The sequence below is a fragment of the Lygodium microphyllum genome, chromosome 28, assembly GCF_053477565.2.
Source record: "Lygodium microphyllum isolate KBCC chromosome 28, Lygodium_microphyllum_v1.1.10, whole genome shotgun sequence".
Lineage (NCBI taxonomy): Eukaryota > Viridiplantae > Streptophyta > Polypodiopsida > Schizaeales > Lygodiaceae > Lygodium > Lygodium microphyllum.
Genome location: NC_141162.1, coordinates 2,028,260 through 2,052,093, shown reverse-complemented (window position 1 = coordinate 2,052,093; position 23,834 = coordinate 2,028,260). Strand labels below are relative to the sequence as shown.

At 48.0% G+C, this 23,834-nt stretch overlaps 1 protein-coding gene across 1 annotated transcript in view; it reads left to right on the top strand.

Annotated features, from left to right (window-relative positions):
- Positions 1–22,011, top strand: part of LOC148011127 (Tetratricopeptide repeat (TPR)-like superfamily protein) — a 56,327-nt gene extending 34,316 nt beyond the window's left edge. Inside the window, exon 3 of the mRNA XM_087669844.1 lies at positions 21,112–22,011. Within this exon, the coding sequence (XP_087525970.1) occupies positions 21,112–21,408 (297 nt within the window). The 3' untranslated portion in view covers positions 21,409–22,011. The remainder of the gene's footprint in view (positions 1–21,111) is intronic.
- The last annotated feature ends 1,823 nt before the right edge of the window (positions 22,012–23,834 follow it).

The window sequence follows — 23,834 nt, the reverse complement described above, 5'->3', positions numbered from 1 at the left end:
TCTTTGTATCAGCACAAGACATTTGCTCACAAGATTTCCCTGGAGAAGAAGTTGCGGATGCTCAGTCTTGATGGTTCTTCTTCCATGAAGAAGCACATCACGAAGATGGAGGATATGTGAGGCGAGCTAGCCTCTCTTGGTCGTCTGATATCGTCTGAGGATATGGCGATGATTCTGTTGACTCAGCTGCCATCACCCCGTTATGATGTCTTCTACACCAGCCTCATCACTTCGAGGACCCGTGAGACACTCCTATGGGAGGAGCTTTCCCCGCTTGTCTTGGAGCATGACGAGCGACTCAAAGAGGTGGCAGCTAGTGGCTCCACCAAGGCATTTACGGCCGGCACAGGTGGCGGCAAGAAGAAGAAACAAAAGAAGGAGAAGGCCAAGGACAAGAAGGAGGAGGACAAGAAGGATGCGAAGGAGAAGAAGCCCAAGTGTCCCCATTGTGGGAAGGGCACTCATCCCGAGGAGAAGTGTTGGCAGAAGTATGCCCATTTGAAGCCTAAGGAGAAGGACTCGAAGGCGGCCCCAGCCACAACAGAATTTGCGTTTGTGCATCTCTTTGTTGAGGACGACACTGCCCTAGCTTCTACCACACAGGAGAAGCCTTGGCTCGTCGACAGTGGAGCATCTTCACATATGACCTTCCGACAGGATTGGCTTCAGGATCTTCGTTCCAGAGGGGGTACAGTCACCATTGGTGACAATTCTACAGTTCCTGTTCGAGGCGTGGGGACTTTACCTATGTTTTCTGACAGGCGGTCTTCCTCCGCCAAAGTTCTCTATGTCCCTGATTTGGGTTTTAACCTATTATCTGTGCATGGCCTTACTCAGTTAGGTACCCGCGTCATTTTTACACAGGATGCAGTCACAGTGGACGATGCTTCTACAGGTGATGCTCTTTGGATAGGTACACAGGAGGGTGGGCTTTATATGCTCACAGCCTTGGCTGCGCGGACTTCCCATGAGCTTGGGCTGCTTTGGCATGCTCGGTATGGTCATTTGAACCTCGATTCTCTTCGCCGGGCTTCTCGGAGGAAGATGGTGGAGGGACTTCTTGATTTCCCTCCTCTTCACACTTTGTGCCCTAGCTGCTTGAGGGGCAAGCAGCACCAGCAGCCTCACCCGCAGGTTGCTTCTAGGCGGGCTATTTCTCCGCTTGAGTTGGTTCATACCGACCTTTGCGGACCTATGGGCACGGCCTCCCTTGGGAAGGCCAAGTATTTGATGCTGATTGTGGACGACTTTAGTCGTTATGTGTGGCCTTATTTCTTGGAGTACAAGAGGGAGGCGTACTCCCGTTTCTGTGAGTGGCAGGTGTTTGTGGAGACCCAAACAACATCCAAGGTTCGTGGTGTTCGAGCTGATCACGGTGGCGAGTTCACTTCTCACATTTTCTCTCAGTTTTGCAGGGATCATGGTATTCGGGTGGAGTATTCCCATCCGAACACACCATCAGAGAATGGTGTGGTGGAACATGCGAATCGGACCATGATTGAGATGGCCCGATCTATGCTGGAGCATAGGAGTCTTCCTCATTTCCTTTGGGGTGAGGCGGTGGTTACAGCGGTGCATATTCGCAACCGCTCTCCGACTTCGGCGTTACTGGACATGACTCCGTATGAGGCTTTCTTTGGGAAGAAGCCTTCCGTGTCCCATTTTCACATCTTTGGGTGCAATGCTTTTGTCCATGTGGACAAGAAGAAGAGGAAGACGAAGTTCGACTCTAAGTTGCGAAAGCTTATCTTCGTTGGTTATAGTACGACCACGAAGGGATATCGGCTCTATGACCCGACGACGCAGACGATTGAGGTGAGCAGGGATGTGATCTTTGATGAGGCTTCGGCCTCTGAGGATCCGATTGATGGTTCTATTACAGATGTTTCTTCATCATCGACGGACCCCCCCCCACCTTCTCTCCCTTCCCTTCCTTCCAGGATGCCCCTTAGCATCCCCCCTATTCCTCCTCCTTCGGCTTCCCTTTCCCCTTTGGTGGATGTCCCTTCATCTACTACGAGGTCTTCTACCGCCACTTCGGGATCTTCACGGGATATACAGCCTTCTTCAGATGCGGAGGATCTACCTTCACTCGGTGAGGGGGAGTCCCTCTCCGATTTGGGTGCTTTACAGGTTTCGGAGACCGCCCGGTCTCCCTCACAGCCGCAGGAGTCTCTCAGGATTCCTTTATGGTATCGCCGGCTCATGCAGGATTCAGGTGTTACTCACTTTCCTGCTTCTTCTTCAGGTCCACGTCGATTAGCCCGTTTACAGGCCCAGTGGGACAGCTCACTATGTGTGAACTATGCTTTTATGTCACAGATTCTTCAGGATTCTGAGCCTTCCACTGTGGAGGAGGCTCTTGCACAGGATATTTGGAGACAAGCTATGCAGGCCGAGCTCGATTCCATCGAGCGAAACCATACGTGGGAGCTTGTTCCGCGTCCCGCGAAACGGAAGGTGATTGGTGTGAAATGGGTCTTTAAGACCAAATATCTTGCAGACGGCTCCTTGGACAAGCATAAGGCTAGGCTTGTTGCCAAGGGTTTTGCACAGCGTGCAGGGTTGGATTACTTTGAGACTTTTGCTCCTACAGCTAGGATGTCTACCATCCGAGTTCTTTCGGCTCTTGCTGCTCACCACCGTTGGCCTGTCTACCAGATGGATGTCAAGTCTGCTTTTCTGAATGGCGTTCTTGAGGAGGAGATTTATGTTTCACAGCCTCCTGGTTTTCTTATGCAGGGGAAGGAGGATCATGTCTACAGACTGCGGAAGGCTCTTTATGGCCTAAAGTAGGCTCCTCGTGCTTGGTACCAGCGGATTGACCGCTTCTTTCTACAGAGTGGCTTTGCGCGCTCCGCTTATGATCCCAACCTCTACTTACGGGTTGTGGATTCTCTTTCGGTGTTCCTTATCTTGTATGTGGATGATCTTATCTTTACAAGGAGCAACACTCAGCAGGTGGAGCATACACGGTCCATTCTTCAGCAGGAGTTTGACATGACGGATCTAGGGATCCTGTTGGGTATCTCACACGCCTTACTTACGCCTACGCTCATATGGGAGTGTGCGGGTGATCACTAGGACACTGGGGCACTTTTTACTCTCGGTAGGAGAGGTTTTTTCCCCCAGATTATGTGTACTATTTTGTATGTGCTTGTGGTGCACACTTACGGGCACTTACTGTGTTCGGGTGTGAACAGCCCCTTATAACCCTAAGGTATAAGGGTTATCGTTTGTACTTTCAGCAATACTCTATTCAGTACTATTGCATTGGGTATCGTGCTCAACTCTGTCTCTCACTCTCACACTGTCTACTGCACTTCAGCTGCACCTCGATCCTCTCCCATCTGACATTTGGTATCAGAGCTCAGCTCTGAACTCAGCTTCTGCAGCACACGCCAGTCCTGCTCCAGCGTCAGACGTCACCTCAGCACAGGTACAACCTGTCGTCAGTTCTGTCAGCAGTGAGGCGCTGTTCCACAGAGCTGCCTCAGCACAGTACAAGTCGTCGCCAGCCTCCACCAGTACCCTGTCCGTCAGCAGCTCGCGAGCAGCACCAAGTCCACGTCAGCAGTCGTAGTCGTCCGTCAGCAGCTCGCGAGCAGCACCAGCAATCCGCCTCAATCCGCCAGGGCCCGTCAGAGTCGCAGCCCGCCTGAGGACTTGCGACCAGCGACACGTCACGTCAGCACGCGCGCTGTTCGACAGCGCAGTTTACGACAGTCCTGCCCGCCGTTTTTGACCACGCATAGCTCGCCTGGCCGCCTGCTCACGTCAGCAGCTCGTGACTGCTCATCCCGCCCGTCTGACGACCTGCTCCCGCCTGCCCGCCAGTCTACGTCAAGTCAGCAGCTCGCGACGTGCTTCACGCCCAGGTAAAATTTTTAAAATTATTATTATTCCAGCCCAGAATAAAATTCTGGAAGCGGCGGTTCACACGCGGTTGGCACAGATCTACTGGAAAAGTAAATTTCATGCAAATTTCTGGACTGAATGGTCAGAAATTTTGGGGCTTTTGTGTATTTGGAGGACAGATGCATTTAAACTGCTGATACAGTCACAGACCAACTGTTTTTGACAGAGATTTTGGCAACATTTTGGGGATTTATTCATAACAGTGTGGCACTGCACTGTTTGCACCTTGGGAAGCGTGCAGGAAAGGACAGTTTTTTGACAAGAGTACCCTTTGCACATTAATTGCAGACTTGTGTTTGCTGCAATTTCTGGAAATTTGCAGATTTCCAGCCCGGACTGCATTGACATTGCTCTATTGCCTTTTGGGAAATAATGGCAAATCAGGGAGGAGATGTATTCACCTATGTGTCCAAGGAAGACCGATTGGATGGGAACAATTATTCCCTTTGGTCTTTCATGATGAAGAATGTATTAGTGGCAAAAAATTTGTGGGATTATGTCAGTGGAGAGGAAGCACGACCGGGAGTTGTGGCTCCCGCTACTCCTCCTCCAGGAGGACGTGCAAGAGGGCAACCTCAGCCCCCTCCACCTCAGCCCGCTCAGCCACTTCCCCCAAGAACTGCAGCTCAGAAAGCTTGGGATACACGGGATGCACAGGCTATGTCGCTGATTGCATTGGCAGTTCAGCATTCTATCATTCCTCATATTCGTTCAGCAGCTTCTTCACAAGAAGCTTGGTTGACATTGGAGCAGATGTTTGCAGGAAAGAATGAGACTCGCATCTCTTTCTTGAAGAAAGAGCTAGAGACTCTAAAGATGAATGAGGGTGATTCTATGCAGGATCATCTCAACAAAATTCAGGACTTGCGGGAGCAACTCATGAATGTGGATGAGTACTACTCAGATGCGCAGCTGCTTTCTACGACATTGAATTCACTGCCTCCCTCTTACTTGGCTTTTCATACTGCCTTGAACCTCACTATGAGGATTTCGAAAGAGCCCATCACTTTCATTCAGCTTGTCAGTTTGCTTCTAGAGGAGGAGCAAACTAGACGGAACAGTGGTGTGGATGGTATAGCCTCTGAGCAGGCTTTTATGTCAAGGCAGAAGGGTAAAAACAGCCAAGGGAAAAATGCTTCGCAGAGTTCTGGTAGTAGTAGCACTTCACAGACAAGTCAGAAACAGGGGGGCACGCAAGCCAAAAAAGGAAAATGCCATTACTGCAAGAAGCCTGGCCACTATATCACTGAGTGCAGGAAGCGCATCGCCAAAGAGAAGGAGTCAGGGATGTCTGTTTCTGCAGCTCCTTCCACTGCTAGTGAGTCCGCGTCCTTTGTTGCAGACAGGGACTATTGTTTTTACACTTGCAGTTATGATGTCTCTTGGGCTGATAGAGCATTTAGCTCTACAGAAGATGCTGACACTTGGTTCTTTGACAGTGGTGCTTCACGGCATATCACATCTCGTAGAGATTTGTTTGCTTCTCTTGGTGCACCTCCCGTTGGGAAGTCTGTTCAGTGTGCTAATAATGCATCATACCCTGTTCGTGGTATTGGGGAGATTCAGCTTACAGCCATTGATGGCTCTATTCTCCGCCTACAGGATGCTTTGTATGTGCCTGGCATTAAGAAGAATCTGCTTTCCATTTCTTCTATGGCACGTTGTGGTTTGCAGGTCACCTTTGATGATGACCGTTGCATGGTCTGTGACAAGGAACACATGACATTGGTCTTGACAGGTTCTCTGTGTCATGGGTTATATGAGTTGGATGCTCTTTCGGTAGATCAGTCTGCATATTTGACATCCACTCTTACTCCTGCTATGTTAGAGGCAGAGTTATGGCATGCTCGTTTGGGGCATGTAAACTATGGCAGCTTGATGCTATTACAGCGTACTAAGATGTTGGATGGATTACCTCTCTTGGAGAGACCTCGTGAGCATTTATGCGAGGGTTGCATTTTGGGGAAAATGCATCGTTTCTCTTTTCCCCGTGATGTTGCTTTTAGAGCAACAGCCAGATTGCAGCTTGTGCATTCGGATGTTTGTGGGCCCATGCAGACACAGTCATTGGGTGGTTGTTACTATTTTGTAACATTTATTGATGACTTTACACGTTTTTTCTGGGTCTACTGCTTGAAAAAGAAGTCAGAAGTGTATGATGCATTTTTGGCTTTCAGTGCACTTGTGGAAACTCAGTCTGGTTGCAAGATTAAGACTCTCCGTTCGGACCGAGGGGGGGAATACATGTCCTCTATGCTGAATTCTTATTTGCAGCAGAAGGGCATTATCCATCAGTACACTACTGCATATACTCCACAGCAGAATGGGGTAGCAGAGAGGAAAAATCGGTCACTCATGGAGATGGCCAGATGTATGCTGAAGGCAAAGAGTTTGCCTCATAGTTTTTGGATGGAAGCCGTCATGAGCGCTTGCCACATTTTGAACAGATGCCCTACCAAGGCCTTGAAAACCGTCACACCTTTTGAGGCTTGGCACAGCCGCAAACCTTCTGTTGGCCACTTCCGTACTTTTGGGTGTCTTGCATATGCCCATATTCCACAGGTACTTCGAAAGAAGTTGGACAACAAGGCTGTAAAATGCATCTTTATGGGATATAGCAGCGAAAGCAAAGGCTATAGACTCTATGATCCCGTGACCAAGAAGGTTTTTGTCAGCAGGGATGTTGTATTTGATGAAAAATCAGAATTATCCTTGGCTGGTTTTGATACATATCAGGCTGCCCGTGATGTCTTTGAAGGGCTGCTGCCCATCACATTTGGTGATTCAGCTGGTACTTCAGCAAATGAACCTAATGTTCAGCCAGCTGCTCCTATGGAACATGCAGTAAATCAGCACATTGCTGAAACTGAAATTCAGCAGGAACTTGTACACAGTCAGGAAGCAAGACAGGTGCCTAGATGGTACACGCAGACTATGAGAGATAGTCATTTGGAAACACCCTTGGCTGGTCGTACTCGAAGGCAAACTCGACTGCATGATTCAGCACATTCCATGGAGTTTGTTATGGCAGCATGTACTCATGATAATGAGGAGCCTGAATGTTTTGAGGATGCACGACATAGTGTGCATTGGATGGCAGCCATGCAAGCTGAATTGGATTCTATTCATAAGAATCATACTTGGGATTTGGTGTCTTTGCCAGTTGGCAAGCGTGCCATTGGTACGAAATGGGTCTACAAATTGAAAAGGAACGCAGATGGATCCATAGATAAGTACAAGGCACGGCTGGTAGCTAAAGGCTACGCACAGAAAAAGGGCATTGACTATGAGGAGACCTTTGCTCCTACCTCCCGTATGACGACCATTCGGTCTATGATTGCCTTGGCTGCACATTTTGGTTGGAAAGTGCATCAGCTGGATATAAAGACTGCATTCTTACATGGGGAACTTCAGGAAGAAGTGTATGTACAGCAGCCCATTGGTTTTGCAGTTGAAGGCTCAGAAAATTTAGTATGCAAGCTGAAAAAAGCTCTATATGGTTTGAAACAAGCTCCACGAGCTTGGTACGCAAAGATAGATGCTTTCTTGCTTAGTCAGGGGTTTGTAAACAGCCCATCTGAGTCTACCCTTTATGTACATAAAGAGGGGGGATCCATGCTGATTTTGTGTCTATATGTAGATGACCTTTTGCTCACTGGAACACATGCTGATCAGATTTCAGCATTCAAAAATAATTTACAGCAAACTTTTGACATGTCTGACTTGGGTATTTTGCACTATTACTTGGGCATCCAGTTTGTACATGATGCTAGAGGCATTGGATTATGTCAATCAAGGTACATTGGGCAACTTCTTGAGAAGTTTGGCTTACAGGATTGCAAGCCAGTTTGTACACCCATGGAACCTGGGCTCAAACTGTCATTACATGATGACAGTGATTTGTTTGATATCCATACTTATGCTCCAGCAGTGGGATGTCTCATCTATCTATGCCACACTCGGCCAGACATACAGTTTGCCGTTTCAGTTTTGAGCAGGTACATGCATCAGCCTCGTATGTTGCATTGGCAAGCTGTGAAGCGTGTGTTTCGTTACTTGCAGGGTACTAGAGCTCTTGGATTGCTTTATGCCAAGGGGGGACCACTGTAGTTACATGCTTACAGTGACTCTGATTGGGCTGGTGATTTTGATACTCGTCACTCCACTAGTGGCAATTGTTTCTTTCTTGGCTCGTCATGCATTTCTTGGCTTAGCAAGAAACAATCCACTGTTGCCACGTCGTCATGTGAAGCTGAGTACAAGGCAGCCTTCACTACTGCAGTTGAGTGCGTATGGCTTAGACGCTTACTTGCTGATTTGGATGTATCTGTTACGGAGCCTACTCCTTTATATACTGACAGTCAGAGTGCCATTGCAGTGGCACGGAACCCTGTGTTTCATGCTCGCACGAAACACATAGAGATTCACTACCACTTTGTCAGAGAGAGGCTACATGCAGGTGATATCAGCCTTGTCTACTGTCCTACCACCAGCAATGTGGCAGACATCTTCACCAAAGCTCTTCCACGAGACAAATTTGAAGCATTTCGCAATGCTTTGAATTTGACGCCCTTTGGTGGCGGATGATCCTTGTACACTTGATCACTCTTCACTCCAGGGGGGTTTGTTGGGTATCTCACACGCCTTACTTACGCCTACGCTCATATGGGAGTGTGCGGGTGATCACTAGGACACTGGGGCACTTTTTACTCTCGGTAGGAGAGGTTTTTTCCCCCAGATTATGTGTACTATTTTGTATGTGCTTGTGGTGCACACTTACGGGCACTTACTGTGTTCGGGTGTGAACAGCCCCTTATAACCCTAAGGTATAAGGGTTATCGTTTGTACTTTCAGCAATACTCTATTCAGTACTATTGCATTGGGTATCGTGCTCAACTCTGTCTCTCACTCTCACACTGTCTACTGCACTTCAGCTGCACCTCGATCCTCTCCCATCTGACAGATCCTTCACTTCTTTCTAGGTCTGGAGATCTATCAGATGGCACAGAGCATTTTTATCTCGCAGCATAGGTACATCTCCGAACTTCTTTCGGAGTTTGATATGGCTGAGTGTTGGCCTATCTCATGCCCCATGGACCCTGAGTCCAAGCTTTTGACAGCTGGAGTTCCTCTTACCGATCCCACCCGTTACAGGTGCCTTGTCGGCTCTCTTATCTGGCTGCTTCACACTCGGCCGGATATCTCTTTTGTGGTGGCTTTATTGTCTTGTTTTATGCAGACTCCTACCCAGGCTCACTGGCAGGCGGCCTTGCGGGTTCTTCGCTACTTGCAAGGGACTCGATCCTTCGGGATCATGTATGGAGAAGGGATTACCCTTTCTGGATGGAGTGATTCTGATTGGGCAGGTGATGTGGATTCGAGACGATCCACTACAGGTTATGCTTTCACCCTTGGATCTGGTGCCGTCTCTTGAAGCAGCAAGAAGCAGCCTATTGTGGCACTTTCTTCTACAGAGGCTGAGTATCGGGCCCTATGTTTGACCGCTATGGAGGCAGTTTGGCTCCGTCGCTTACTCGCGGAGATTGGCTTTTCCCCGACTGGACCTACGAAGCTGCGCGTGGATAACCAGAGTGCTCTTGCTCTGGCCAAGAACCCGGTGTTTCATGCTCGCACAAAGCACATTGAGGTTCAGTATCACTATGTTCGAGAGCGGATCGTGGATTCGGAGCTGGTGGTGGTCTATTGTCCTACGGCAGCCAATGCAGCTGATCTCTTTACGAAGCCGTTGCCTCAGGCTTCTTTGCTTCATCACATGCAGTTCGTGGGTCTTCAGACTCTCCCAGGAGTTGAGAGGGGGTGTTAGCCTGCTCTTTTTTCAGTCTCAGTCTGTCATCTCCTGGTTGTGAGCTCCTGTCAGAGTCTGACAGGAGACAGAGGAGCTCTGTCAGGTCATTTTGGTGGCTGCCCTAGTTAGCCAGCAGCCCTGGGTGTGTTACAGCCCAAATTGGGCTGTTTTTTGTCCAGACTGCCCATTTTCTGGGCAGTCGGCCAGATCTGGCCAAAGTCGGCCAGATCTGGCTGGTCGGCCAAATCTGGCCAGGTCGGCCAGTTTGCTGGCCTGGGGGCTATTTATATCAGCCCCCCCAGTCAGTCCAGCATTATGCTCTGCAGGTACAGCACTGCTCCCGCCGCCTCTGTCTCCGGCATTGGTGCTGCCACTGCTTCCAGTCTGTCCTGGTTCCCTCACTGACGCTCCGGGCTGCGTGCAGGGACTGTTCTGTCCATTTCAGTGTATTCAGCATTCATCTCAGTCAGTGCAGACTTTCTTCCTTCATTCTCTGCTTTCTCTCTCCTCTCCTCTGTGTTCGTGTTCTTCTTCCGTTGCGCACTCTCACACATGTACCATTCCTTGGCCTATTGTTCTTGTAGTCATACACACTTTCAGCACACCTACAAGAATTACTCTATCTGGATCAATATCCTCCTCTAGTATTTCACCATACAGTTTGAGGACCATAATGAAAGGGCTATGTAGAGCATATCCAATGATCATTAGGTCCTATGATGCAATGCTTCGACTTGGCAGCTTATCAAACTCTTCATGTTCTTTTTGTAGGCTAGAACACTTGACATACATGTCCTCTTTTTCTTCAAGAAATACTCGCTGATGATGTAAAACTTACGATATTTTCCTTTGATCCTTGAGTCTTAAAAACGGAAACCTTCATATGAACCTGTTTTTCCATGCAATGTGTCCTATCAAAAATATGCTTTGGAAGAGAATTTTGTGCCCAAACATTCATGTGGTTTGCAAATTAAAATCCATGCAATGCAATCAATCAAACAATGCTTCAATATAAAAAAATATGAATGCATTGAAGAAATTGAGCCTAGCCTAACTACAGGTGCTCGTGTGTCATGCAAATGCAAACAAAGAGACACACATAACAAAAAATGAATTCCTAATGACATTGATTAATGTGCTTAAATTCTTGGCAAAAAACTCCGCCCTCAAATTTGTAGTGGTGGATGCGCAGTGTTATGACAGTGTTTAGGGTTTCACAGTGGATAGCTCCAAAAGGGGGGTGTGGGGGCCCAGAATGGGGCACCACCCTAGATAGCCGGCACCCTCCCTCTAGGCGCCACCCTAGACAATTTCTTGCCTATTTATAGGTTGCCTTTGTCACCCTTTCTTCAAGGCTGATTCATTCAATTTGTCACCTCTTCTCTCTAGCCTCTCCGTTGCCCTCATACCCCTTTAGGAGGACATTGCGGTTCGTGGTTTGTGGCTGTCTTCATCATCTTCCTTGTGCTACGGCACCCTTGTTTCCTTGTATCACATTCACTCCATGATTCAGATCTTCATCATTCCATTCATGAGAGTTTCTTCTCTCTTCTCTTCTCTTTTCAATGTTTGCCAAGTTCACTTAGTATTCTTCCTCACAAACCTTACTGTCTCGCAGGTACATCCTCTTTGACATCGTATTAGAGCTGGATTTGCTCAAACAACGGCAAATATCCTCCACTCCAATGAAGGCAAAGACGTGTGGCGGGTTCAGCATCCACTTCTCTTCTTCTTCTGTTGCATCAACACCTTACTTGTTGGCTGCTCTCCCCTGCACCTGCTATTTTTTGCTTGCATTTCAGCCTGCTGATAGTAGGCGGCTCCTCCTAATCAATTGACGTCTCCTTCGTGGTGTTGGAAGCACAACATTCTAATGGCTGCCACGGCCTTTCGGTTCTGTAGTCCGCTCCATCGAGAGACAGTGATTGTTTGATACTGTCTCCTAGTGAGTCCGCTCCTTTGAGAGACAGTGGTTGCTCGACTCCTTTCTCTTCTTTGGCTTTCTAGTCCCCTCCATTGAGAAACAACGATTGTTGCCGACTCATTGCTTAGCTTAAGCCCCACCCTTCTCCACCCTCACCTATTTAGGTTCGAGAGGCCACCTTTGGGAGTTTTTCACCACCCTAGATCCCTTCCTTGGTACGACTGGCATCACTTCCTTCGTCCTCAGACATTTCAGAGTTTGTGATCCATGAGTTTTTTGAGTCCCTATCCCCCTCAGAGGGGGATTCAGAGGGGGATGATCTTTATTTGTTCTCGGAGGGGGCATCTACATCTACTGCGATTTTAGAGGGGGCTCCTATTCCTTCGGTTTCAAAGGGGGTCTCCACCCACAGTTCAGTCCTTTGCACACCACGGCTAAGGCCTTTTACCTTCTTCTTCTACCCTTGGATGGGATGGCTTCCTTTCAGCGGTGGTCATCTCACCTATTGATACCCAGGATCTCGAGGATCTACCTAGATCAGGGCCTTGGAGGTTCAATTGTGACTTGGTGATGAGGCCTTCGTATTCCTTCCCGCATGGATGCACGGAGCTAGTGGCTTCTCTCTTGAGGTTGAGTTTCGGGTTCTCATCTTGGATCTTAGGGATCCTCTATATCTTCTTCCTCGTCTTCTTCTTGCCTTGGTCACTTGGTCAACATGGAGCCAACTCATGAGATCAAGGATGGGCATATTCTTATGGTTCTCGGCACCACACAAAGTCTGACATTCCTCTTATGCATTGCATGGTTTCATCATCTTTGTACTAGGGAGCTTGGGTAAGTGAACAATCTCCCCATGAGGGACACTGTCTAAGTGGCACCTGCTGCATGAGCATTCTTTAGCTTGTAGCATTGCATCTCCACCTCACTCTTCTCTTGTTCCCCTTTTTCAGCCTGAGAGGGGATGTTGAGAAACCCTTCATCTGTGTTTTATGTTTAGGATTTCACAGTGGATAGTACCAAAAAGGGTTGGGTGCCCACAGTGGGGTGTCACCCTAGACAGCCGGCGCCCTTTCTCCGGGCGCCACCCTAGACAATCTCTTGCCTATTTATAGGCTGCCTCTATCACTCATTCTTCACGACTGATTCGTTCAGTTTGTCACCTCTTCTCTCCAGCCTCTCCATTGCCCTCATACCCCTTTAGGAAGACATTGCGGTTCGTGGTTTTGTTGGAAATAAAGGCCTTGTGCCTTTAAATGTGCTTGGGTGTGAACACACCCTTAGCACTTGTACTTACACATATATATATCTATCTAAAAACCTAAAGGTACACACTCGTCATTGTACCTATAAACATGCACACTCTCTACTCTGCTCTCTCTTACTCTCTTTGTTTCTCGCTGCGCGCAACGATTGACTGTCTCGATCTTCGTGCCTAACCTGTCTGTACAAACTGGTATTAGAGCGCAAGTTTTGGGAGCCTCCCGAGACCACGACACAAGTTGCTCGAGCCACAAGGCTTGTTCAACACAGGTTGTACTGAAGACTAGCAGACGGTTGGGGCAAGCAGGATAACGGCAGGTCTAGCAGGCGACAGTAGATCCAACATGGACCAGTATAGGACATGACTCCTTATGAGGCTTTCTTTGGGAGGAAGCCTTCCGTGTCCCACTTTCGCATCTTTGGCTGTGCTGCTTTTGTTCATTGGACAAGAAGAAGAGGAAGTTGAAGCTTGACTCTAAGTCACGACAACTTATCTTCGTGGGCTATAGCATGACCACGAAGGGATATCGGCTCTACGACCCGACTACACAGAAGATTGAGGTGAGTAGGGATGTGATCTTCGATGAGGCTTCGGCCTCCGAGGATCCGATTGATGGTTCTCTTCCAGGTGCTTCTTCGACATCGACGAACCCTCTCCCACCTTCTCTCCCTTCACTTCCTTCTAGGATATCTCTTTGCACCCCTCCTTCTTCTTCGGCTCCTCCCCCTCCCATTCCTCCTTCTACTTCGGCTTCCTCTCCTCCTTTGGCGGATGTGACTCCTTCTTCGAGTACTTTCACCCCTTCAGCCTCCCCTTCGGAGTCTTCTAGGGATCCACAGCCATTCGATGGGGAGCCTTCTTCAGATGAGGAGGATCTACCTTACCCTGGTGTGGGGGAGTCCCTTTCTGAGACAGGTGCTTTACAGGTTCCGGAGGCTACTCGGTCTCCCTCGCAACAGGAGGAGTCTCTTAGGATTTCTGTGGTATCGCCGGCTTATGCAGGATTCAGGTGTTACTCACTTTCCTGCTTCTACTACAGGTCCACATAGATCAGCCTGCTTACAGGCCCAACGGGATAGTTCACTTTATGTGAACTATGCTCTTATGTCACAAATTCTTCAGGATTCTGAGTCTTCCATAGTGGAGGAGGCTCTTGCATAGGATATTTAGCGACAAGCTATGCAGGCAGAGCTCGCTTCCATCGAGCGAAACCATACTTGGGAGCTTGTACCGGGTCCCAAGAAACGGAAGGTGATAGGTGTGAAATGGGTCTTTAAGACCAAGTATCTTGCAGATGGCTCCTTGGACAAGCATAAAGCTAGGCTTGCTGCCAAGGGTTTTGCATAGAGAGCAGGTTTGGATTACTTTGAGACTTTTGCTCCTACAGCTCGGATGTCTACCATTCGAGTTATTTTGGCTCTTGCCACTCACCACCGTTGGCGTGTTTATCAGATGGATGTTAAGTCAGCCTTGCTGAATGGCGTCCTTGAAGAGGAGATCTATGTTTCACAGCCTCCCGGTTTTCTTGTGCAGGGGAAGGAGGATCATGTCTATAGGTTGCAGAAGGCCCTTTATGGCTTGAAGCAGGCTCCTCGTGCTTGGTACCAGCGGATTGACCGCTTCTTCTTTAGAGTGGTTTTCAGCGCTTCGATCATGATCCCAACCTCTACTTTACGGTTGCGGGTTCTCTTTGTGTTTTGCTTATCTTGTATGTAGATGATCTTATTATTACCGAGAGCGACACTCCGCTGGTGGAGCATACTCGGTCTATTCTACGACAGGAGTTTGACATGACGGATCTAGGGATCCTTCACTTCTTTCTAGGTTTGGAGATCTATCAGATGGCACAGGGCATCTTTATCTTGCAGCATCGGTACATCTCCGAGCTTCTTTCGAAGTTTGGTATGGCCGAGAGTTGGCCTATTTCATGCCCCATGAACCTTGAGTCCAAACTTTTGGCAGATGGCGTTCCCCTTTTTGATGCCACCCGTTACAAGTGCCTTGTTGCTTCACTTATATGGCTTCTTCACACTCGGCCCGATATCTCTTTTGTGGTGGTTTTGTTGTCTTCTTTTATGAAGACTCCTACACAGGACCACTGGAGGGTTGCTTTGCATGTTCTTCAGTATTTACAAGGGACTCGATCTTACGGGATCATGTATAGAGATGGGATCACTCTTTCTGGATGGAGTGATTTTGACTGGGCAGGTGATGTGGATTCGTGATGATCCACTACAGGTTATGCTTTCACCCTTGGCTCTAGTGTTGTCTCTTGGAGCAGCAAGAAGCAGCCTATTGTGGCACTTTCTTCTACAGAGGTTGAGTATCGGGCCTTATGTTTGACCGCTATGGAGGCCGTTTGGCTCCGTCGCTTGATGGCGGAGATTGGCTTTTCCCCGGTAGGACCTACGGAGCTGCACGTGGACAATCAGAGTGCCCTTGCTCTAGCAAAGAACCCGGTGTTTCATGCTCGCACGAAGCACATTGAGGTTCAACACCATTATGTTCGAGAGCGGATCGTGGATTCAGAACTGGCGGTGGCCTATTGTCCCACCGTGGACAATGCGGCTGATCTCTTCATGAAGCCTTTGCCTCAGGCTTCTTTGCTTCATCACATGCGGTTGTTAGGTCGTCAGACCCTCCCAGGATCTGAGAGGGAGTGTTAGCCTGCTCTATTTCAGTGTCAGTCTGTCATCTCCTAGTTGTGAGCTCCTGTCAGAGTCGGGCAGGAGACATAGGAGCTCTGTCAGTTTAGGTGTAGCTGTTTTTTGTGGCAATCAGCCTTTAGAGGCTGCTTGTTGGTGCGGTCGGCCAGTTTTTGGCCAGTCGGCCAGTTTTATGGCTGGGGGGCTATATATAGCCGCCCCCCCTCCCCCCCCCCCCCCCCCAAATCAGCCATACACATTGTTTTTTGCAGGTTCGGCATAGTCTCTCTCCTCTCCCACTCCGGCATTGGTTCTGCCCTTGTTTCCAGCCTGATCTAGTGCCCTCACTGACGCTTCGGGCAGCGTGCAGGGACTGATCAGTCCATTTCAGAGTATTCAGCATTCATTTCACTCAGTGCAGATTTTCTTCCTTCATTCTCTGCTTTCTCTCTCTCTCTCTCCTCTGTGTTCGTGTTTCTTCTTCCATTGCGCACTCTCACAAATCTGAGCCAGGTTCCACTTGTGGATGGTTGGTTTGTAGCGGAGATTCCGAAGGTCTCGAAAGATCATTAGTTCTGTGTACCGAATCTAAAGGAGAAAACTCAGGCTTACCTTCAACCTCCTGTTGAGCCTTATGCCTGGAAGGGGACCATGTATTCACCAACTGTGGTTTTAGTAAACCATGCATACATGACCTAGTCTAAGGCTTTATTTGTAGTGTGATTCTTTGCCTTGCTGTTCATTACAAAGAGGCTACAGAGTGAGTGTGATTGCATATTTCTCAACACATCCAACTGTAGGTGACAACTCTTGGGACCTGGCTATAGCAGCAAATGTGCAAAGAAGGCTGGAATCAAACACCAGATGGTAGCAAGTGGTTGGTAGAAGCTTTGACCGTGATGTCCTCCGTGAATGGGGTGTGGGCAGCAGAGTTGTGGCGCCCAAAACTTGCAAAAACAAGATTGAGGGAGAGTGGTGGGTTGCATTCCTATTTATAGAAAGTTTGGGGCACCCAAATTAGGGTTTTGCATGTGGGACACGGTAACTTTCTAGGATAGCGTTTTTGTTTAAAACAAGAGATTTTCTTAATTAATTGAGTTGACATCGAGGTGCCAAACGACCCCGTCCCCCTTAAATCAAAGCATTATCTACCTACTGTGAGAGTGCGCAGCGGAAGAAGAACACGAACACAGAGGAGAGGAGAGAGAAAGCAGAGAATGAAGGAAGAAAGTCTGCACTGACTGAGATGAATGCTGAATACACTGGAATGGACAGAACACTCCCTGCACGCAGCCTGGAGCGTCAGTGAGGGAACCAGGACAGACTGGAAGCAGAGGCAGCACCAATGCCGGAGACGGAGACGGAGGGAGCAGTGCTGTACCTGCAGAGAGCAATACTGGACTGACTAGGGGGGACTGATATAAATAGCCCCCAGGCCAGCAAACTGGCCGACCAGCCAAACTGGCCGACCTGGCCAGATTTGGCCGACCAGCCAGATCTGGCCGACTATGGCCAGATCTGGCCGACTGCCCAGAAAAATGGGCAGTCAGCACAAAAACAGCCCAGTTTGGGCTGGAACAAAACCAGGACTGCATGCTGAACGGAAAATGTCTTGACAGAGCTCCTCTGTCTCCTGTCAGACTCTGACAGGAGCTCACAACCAGGAGATGACAGACTGAGACTGAAAAAAGAGCAGGCTAACACCCCCTCTCAACTCTTGGGAGAGTCTGAAGACCCAAGAACCGCATGTGATGAAGCAAAGAAGCCTGAGGCAACGGCTTCGTAAAGAGATCAGCTGCATTGGCCGCCGTAGGACAATAGACCACCACCAGCTCCGAATCCACGATCCGCTCTCGAACATAGTGATACTGAACCTCAATGTGCTTTGTACGAGCATGAAACACCGGGTTCTTGGCCAGAGCAAGAGCACTCTGGTTATCCACGCGCAGCTCCGTAGGTCCGGTCGGGGAAAAGCCAATCTCCGCGAGTAAGCGACGGAGCCAAACCGCCTCCATAGCGGTCGAACATAGGGCCCGATACTCAGCCTCTGTAGAAGAAAGTGCCACAGTAGGCTGCTTCTTGCTGCTCCAAGAGACAGCACCAGATCCAAGGGTGAAAGCATAACCTGTAGTGGATCATCTCGTATCCAAATCACCTGCCCAATCAGAATCACTCCATCCAGAAAGGGTAATCCCATCTCCATACATGATCTCGAAGGATCGAGTCCCCTGTAAATAGCGAAGAACCCGCAAGGCCGCCTGCCAGTGATCCTGGGTAGGAGTCTGCATAAAAGAAGACAATAAAGCCACCACAAAAGAGAGATCCGGCCGAGTGTGAAGCAGTAAGATAAGAGAGCCGACAAGGCACCTGTAACGGGTGGGATCGGTAAGAGGAACTCCAGCTGTCAAAAGCTTGGACTCAGGGTCCATGGGGCAGGAGATAGGCCGACACTCAGCCATATCAAACTTCGAAAGAAGCTCGGAGATGTACCTGTGCTATGAGATAAAAATGCCCTGTGCCATCTGATAGATCTCTAGACCTAAAAAGAAGTGAAGGATCCCTAGATCCGTCATGTCAAACTCCTGCTGAAGAATGGACCGTGTATGCTCCACCTGCTGAGTGTCGCTCCCTGTAAGGATAAGATCATCCACATACAGGAAGCCCGCGCAGCCAAGGCTGTGAGCGTGTAAAGCCCACCCTCCTGTGTACCTGTCCAAAGAGCATCACCTGTAGAAGCATCCTCCACTGTGACTGCATCCTGTGTAAAAATGACTCGGGTACCTAACTGAGTAAGGCCATGCACAGATAATAGGTTAAAACCCAAATTAGGGACAGAGAGAACTTTGGCGGAGGAAGACCGCCTGTCAGAAAACATAGGTAAAGTCCCCACGCCTCGAACAGGAACTGTAGAATTGTCACCAATGGTGACTGTACCCCCTCTGGAACGAAGATCCTGAAGCCAATCCTGACGGAAGGTCATATGTGAAGATGCTCCACTGTCGACGAGCCAAGGCTTCTCCTGAGTGGCAGAAGCTAGGGCTGTGTCTTCCTCAACAAAGAGATGCACAAACGCAGATTCTGTTGTGGCTGGGGCTGCCTTCGAGTCCTTCTCCTTAGGCTTCAAATGGGGATACTTCTGCCAACACTTCTCCTCGGGATGAGTGCCCTTCCCACAATGGGGACATTTGGGCTTCTTCTCCTTCGCATCCTTCTTGTCCTCCTCCTTCTTGTCCTTGGCCTTCTCCTTCTTTTGTTTCTTCTTCTTGCCGCCACCTGTGCCGGCCGTAAATGCCTTGGTGGAGCCACTGGCTCCCACCTCTTTGAGTCGCTCGTCATGCTCCAAGACAAGCGGGGAAAGCTCCTCCCGTAGGAGTGTCTCACGGGTCCTTGAAGTGATGAGGCTGGTGTAGAAGACATCATCACGGGGTGATAGCAGCTGAGTCAACAGAATCATCGCCATATCCTCAGACGATATCAAACGACCAAGAGAGGCTAGCTCGCCTCGCATATCCTCCATCTTCGTGATATGCTCCTTCATGGAAGAAGAACCATCAAGACTGAGCATCCGCAACTTCTTCTCTAGGGAAATCTTGTGGGCAAATGTCTTGTGCTGATACAAAGACGCAAGCTTTGTCCATACTTCCGTCGCGGTCTTTAACCTGTGAACATGTACAAGAACAGAATCATGTAGACTCATAAAAAGAAAGGAATGGGCTCGTGAGTTGAGCCTATCCCATAAGGCTGCACGGTCCATAGAGGTGCCATCGGACGAATCCACGGGGGGTCGGTCGATGGGCGAAGAAACAAGCTCTCAAAGGTCAAAGGTATCAAGGATGCAAGCAACCTTGCAGGACCATAGGGAGTAGTTGGAACCATCCAACTTATCGTCCTTAGGAAAGGAAGGGAGAATCGGCACCTGTATAGAGGGAATCAAGGAAGGCATCCGCACATCTGATGCAGTCTTCACTGAAGAAACCTTCGCAGTAGATGGAACCCTCTGAGATGCATGGACTGAAGAAGGACGAGTGCGAGGAGGTTCTTCCCGATGTCAAACTTCACGATAATCCTGCCTCCGCTCAGAGGAATGATGAGAGAGAAGCTCATCCTCTGAGTCTTCAAAGCCTGAAAACTGGTAAGACATCTTCCAATCTGCAAAATACCAAAGAAAGTTGTGCCGCTGTCGAAATAGGACCAGCAATGTGGTCACCAACCACCAAGACGCAGGCAGAGAGTGCCTACAAACACCTGGATCTGCAGAACGCAAGAATACTGATGTCGAACACCAGAGAAGAGACCACCAGCACCAGGAAACAGCCCGGACAGAGGTCTCTAGCAGGAAAGGAGCAGCCTGGGGTGGAGGCGACCTGCAGAGCTGCAAAACGCAGCCTGTAGGGAGGTCGCCCAGCAGCAGGAGAGGCCGCCTGGCTGCAAACGCAGGGTTGCTGCGTCGCTGGATGACGTGGCAGCGTCTGCTGTCAGCGTGGACAGCAAACGCAGGCTGAACAGCCTCCTGATGCAGTCGCCTGGCTGGGATGGATCTGGTGGCAGCCGCCTGAAGCAGTCGCCTGGCTGTTGTGGATCTTTTGGTAGCAGCAGTAAGGTATTTCTCTCCTGAAGGTGTGTCCTCCGTGCTCTCAATCAGGTGATGATACCATGTGAGAGTGCGCAGCGGAAGAAGAACACGAACACAGAGGAGAGGAGAGAGAAAGCAGAGAATGAAGGAAGAAAGTCTGCACTGACTGAGATGAATGCTGAATACACTGGAATGGACAGAACAGTCCCTGCACGCAGCCCGGAGCGTCAGTGAGGGAACCAGGACAGACTGGAAGCAGAGGCAGCACCAATGCCGGAGATGGAGACGGAGGGAGCAGTGCTGTACCTGCAGAGAGCAATACTGGACTGACTGGGGGGGCTGATATAAATAGCCCCCAGGCCAGCAAACTGGCCGACCAGCCAAACTGGCCGACCTGGCCAGATTTGGCCGACCAGCCAGATCTGGCCGACTATGGCCAGATCTGGCCGACTGCCCAGAAAAATGGGCAGTCAGCACAAAAACAGCCCAGTTTGGGCTGGAACAAAACCAGGACTGCATGCTGAACAGAAAATGTCCTGACAGAGCTCCTCTGTCTCCTGTTAGACTCTGACAGGAGCTCACAACCAGGAGATGACAGACTGAGACTGAAAAAGAGCAGGCTAACACCTACAAGCATCAATGGACATTAAGTGTGTTTTGGGGTTGTTTAAGTAAGGCTAATGCATTGTTAGCTCAACAATTAGTTCCATGGTTTTTTTGTGTGTGATCCTCAGAGAGGTGGCTGCTCCATGGACAGAAATAGTCTACACTACCCTAGTTGTGCTCACTTCATGGTTCCCTTCTGTCATTGTAGCCTTGTGTTTTTTGTAGTCTTTTGGCTCCATGTGTTGTGTTCTACTTGTTTTTGAGTTTGCTTGGTTAGCCAAAAGGCCTTATGAGGACATTTCAATTTGTCAATTCACACTGCTTCATATGAGAGAGAGAGAGAGAGAGAGAGTTAACTTGTGGCCTTTTATTGGGAAGTCTCTTGCCCCAATTCCTGAAGCAGATGATGAGATGCCTGCATCTGAGACGGAAGATACAAGGACTGAGACTCCATCAGCATCCTCTTTATCTTCAGAAGAACCATCAAAGCCTCCTTTGCAGGGATGGGAAGCAATCCCTAAACCAAAAGGACATTCAGAACTTGATTACTCCCGTTGGGACAGCATAGCAGGTGCGATCAGTGATGATGATGACGAAGATGATGATGAGGAAGACTCACCACCTCAATTCAAATTTCGACTACGAAATGTTGGACTTCAGGCCATTGATAAGTAGTGGTGTAAAGGCAGCGTTCTTGAGTTGAGAGGTCTGCCTTACATTTCAACCATGGAACAGGCGAAGGCTGATGATTTCTTCATAGTGGAGATTGTACATATGCATGCATTTCCTACCCATTGTTTGTCTATTATCTTCCTCTGTCACAGTTTTCTCATGAAGCGGGAACATTTCTTATGTTCAGCATTGCAGTGCTTTGGTGACAAGCCTGCTATTGTATTTTATTGATAGTTGTTAAAACTTGGGTACTGCTGCAGAAATGGACATATGAGATGAGCGTGAAATAGCAAGATGGTTCCTTACAACCATGGTTGCAGAAGTTTTGAGAGGAGTGGCATATTGCACCTGATTCTAGCTTGACACTGTGTGACATATGAAGTCACATTCTATTGGACAGATTTCCCTTCCGGTATCATCCTGTGCATTTTAAATGCTTGAAATTGGTAGCTATTATGGCTTGCTGAAGGCAAAAGGATTTTAAACTACCTCTGACATCTTGTAAAATATGGGCAACAATTATCTGGTCTCATTTTCCACACGGTTGTATAAGCAATATTAGTGTACTATCCATGATTGTTAGTGAGCTGCACACTTCATTTTAAACCAGTACTTGCAAAAAAAACAACTGTTGCTGACGTGGGCTTTTTGTGGTTTTGTTTTGTAAATGTTGTGTTCTAATGAACCAGAATTGCAGCAGCAATTGGAAGATTAAGACTTCATTTAAACCTTGATACCTCATCAAAATCATGCTTACCTTCTTGTTTTTCATGTAAGGTAAAAAAATGGGCAAAATCATTACAAAGTAAACCAACAACTAAGAGCATTGCTATACTTCTCCTAATGTAGATGTCTTTTCTAGATATGTAGCATGGGAATCTCTTTCCAAATGAAGCATAAAAATTTGTAAATGTACATGATTAATTGTGACCTATATTTGCCTCATTCCTTGTTTTACTTTATTAGGCAAGGTGGATTTTAAAATCCTTCATAAGGTTGTTTTATTTGATTAGCCTATAATGTAATAAGTTGCAATCACTACAGATTACCAAGGCTGGTGAAAGAGGTGCCAAATGAGGTTTCTGGTAGTTTTGGCCAAATGGAAAATGTACATTGTTTCACCCCCATTGGCAAAGCATAAGAGAAACAAACCTAAGAGAAATCAGGCGGGAAATCCTATTGGATGCACATGTGAGAGAGAGAGAGAGAGAGAGAGAGAGAGAGAGAGAGAGAGATTGTGCAATCCATCACAAGCTTTTGTAGGTCCATGGGGTTGTGTGGAATTTAATTTTTTGGTGCACGTACATGTGTCATATGAGTGATTGTTAACTACTCTGACATGTGTGTTTTCATGTACATGTGTATGTTCATGGGTGCTTGATTATTGGCAGCTATATTCTACATGTGTTTCCATGTTTTGAGAGTACTAAGTTGAGATGGCGTAGTAGTGACAACAGGGAATGTCTAAATAATTTGGAGGGGCATAAGTAAATACCAAAGCCACTCACCAGAATTGTATCGGAAGCAACATTGTGTTTGATGTTGTACAATCATACTAATGTCCTGTAGTGTATAGCCACAGAACTTTGGGAGGTGGAGGGAAAACAGAGTGAAGATACCATACTCCCTGACAGTATGTGTGACTGATTTAGAGGTCTACCATGGAGAATAGACAACCAATATCATCTCTAGAGGATAGACAATAGCACACAACATCAAAATATGCGGTTGTTGATCAGACCAATGTCATCCCTAGAGGATAGACAATAGCACACAACATCAAAAAGTCTGGCTGTTGATCTTGTTCATCAGACCAAGATCATGATAGAGAATTCATCCACATCTAAGCTGGCAGGACTACATCAATAAACCAAAGTTATTCTGTACAGCTGATACACACATTGTAAGAAGAACACAGAGATTAGAGAATCCAAAGAGTCCTGGCATCACAAGTATACACATCCTTGTCCAATCTCATGCAATGTCCAACTTGCAATTTGACAAGTTGTTTCAGCACTACTACACGGCTCCTCTCATCCAAACGTGGTACGATACATTACCAATGGATGGTCTGGAAAAGATTGTATCTGGCGCACAAGATGGCCCAAGTTTGGTCACATGTTTTTGCATGGTAATGTTGACACCACCAATCTAATTGAGAGACTATGGCAGTACATCAAGTACACTCTACTTGATGCCAAGATCAATAGGTCTATATTGGATCTATTGCACGCCCTTGTTGGCAACTCGTCATCAGGATTGAGAATGGGTGGAACCGCACTTGAGTTCTTCAAACAGAAGCAGGAGATAGGTAATGTGCTTGATTTTGAGTTGGAATGTTTGTGAAACGTGGAAACCCCATTAGTAAGAAGTTAGACAAAAACTACTCTTAATGAAAATTTTGTGTGATAAACTTTCTCATTGGAAAA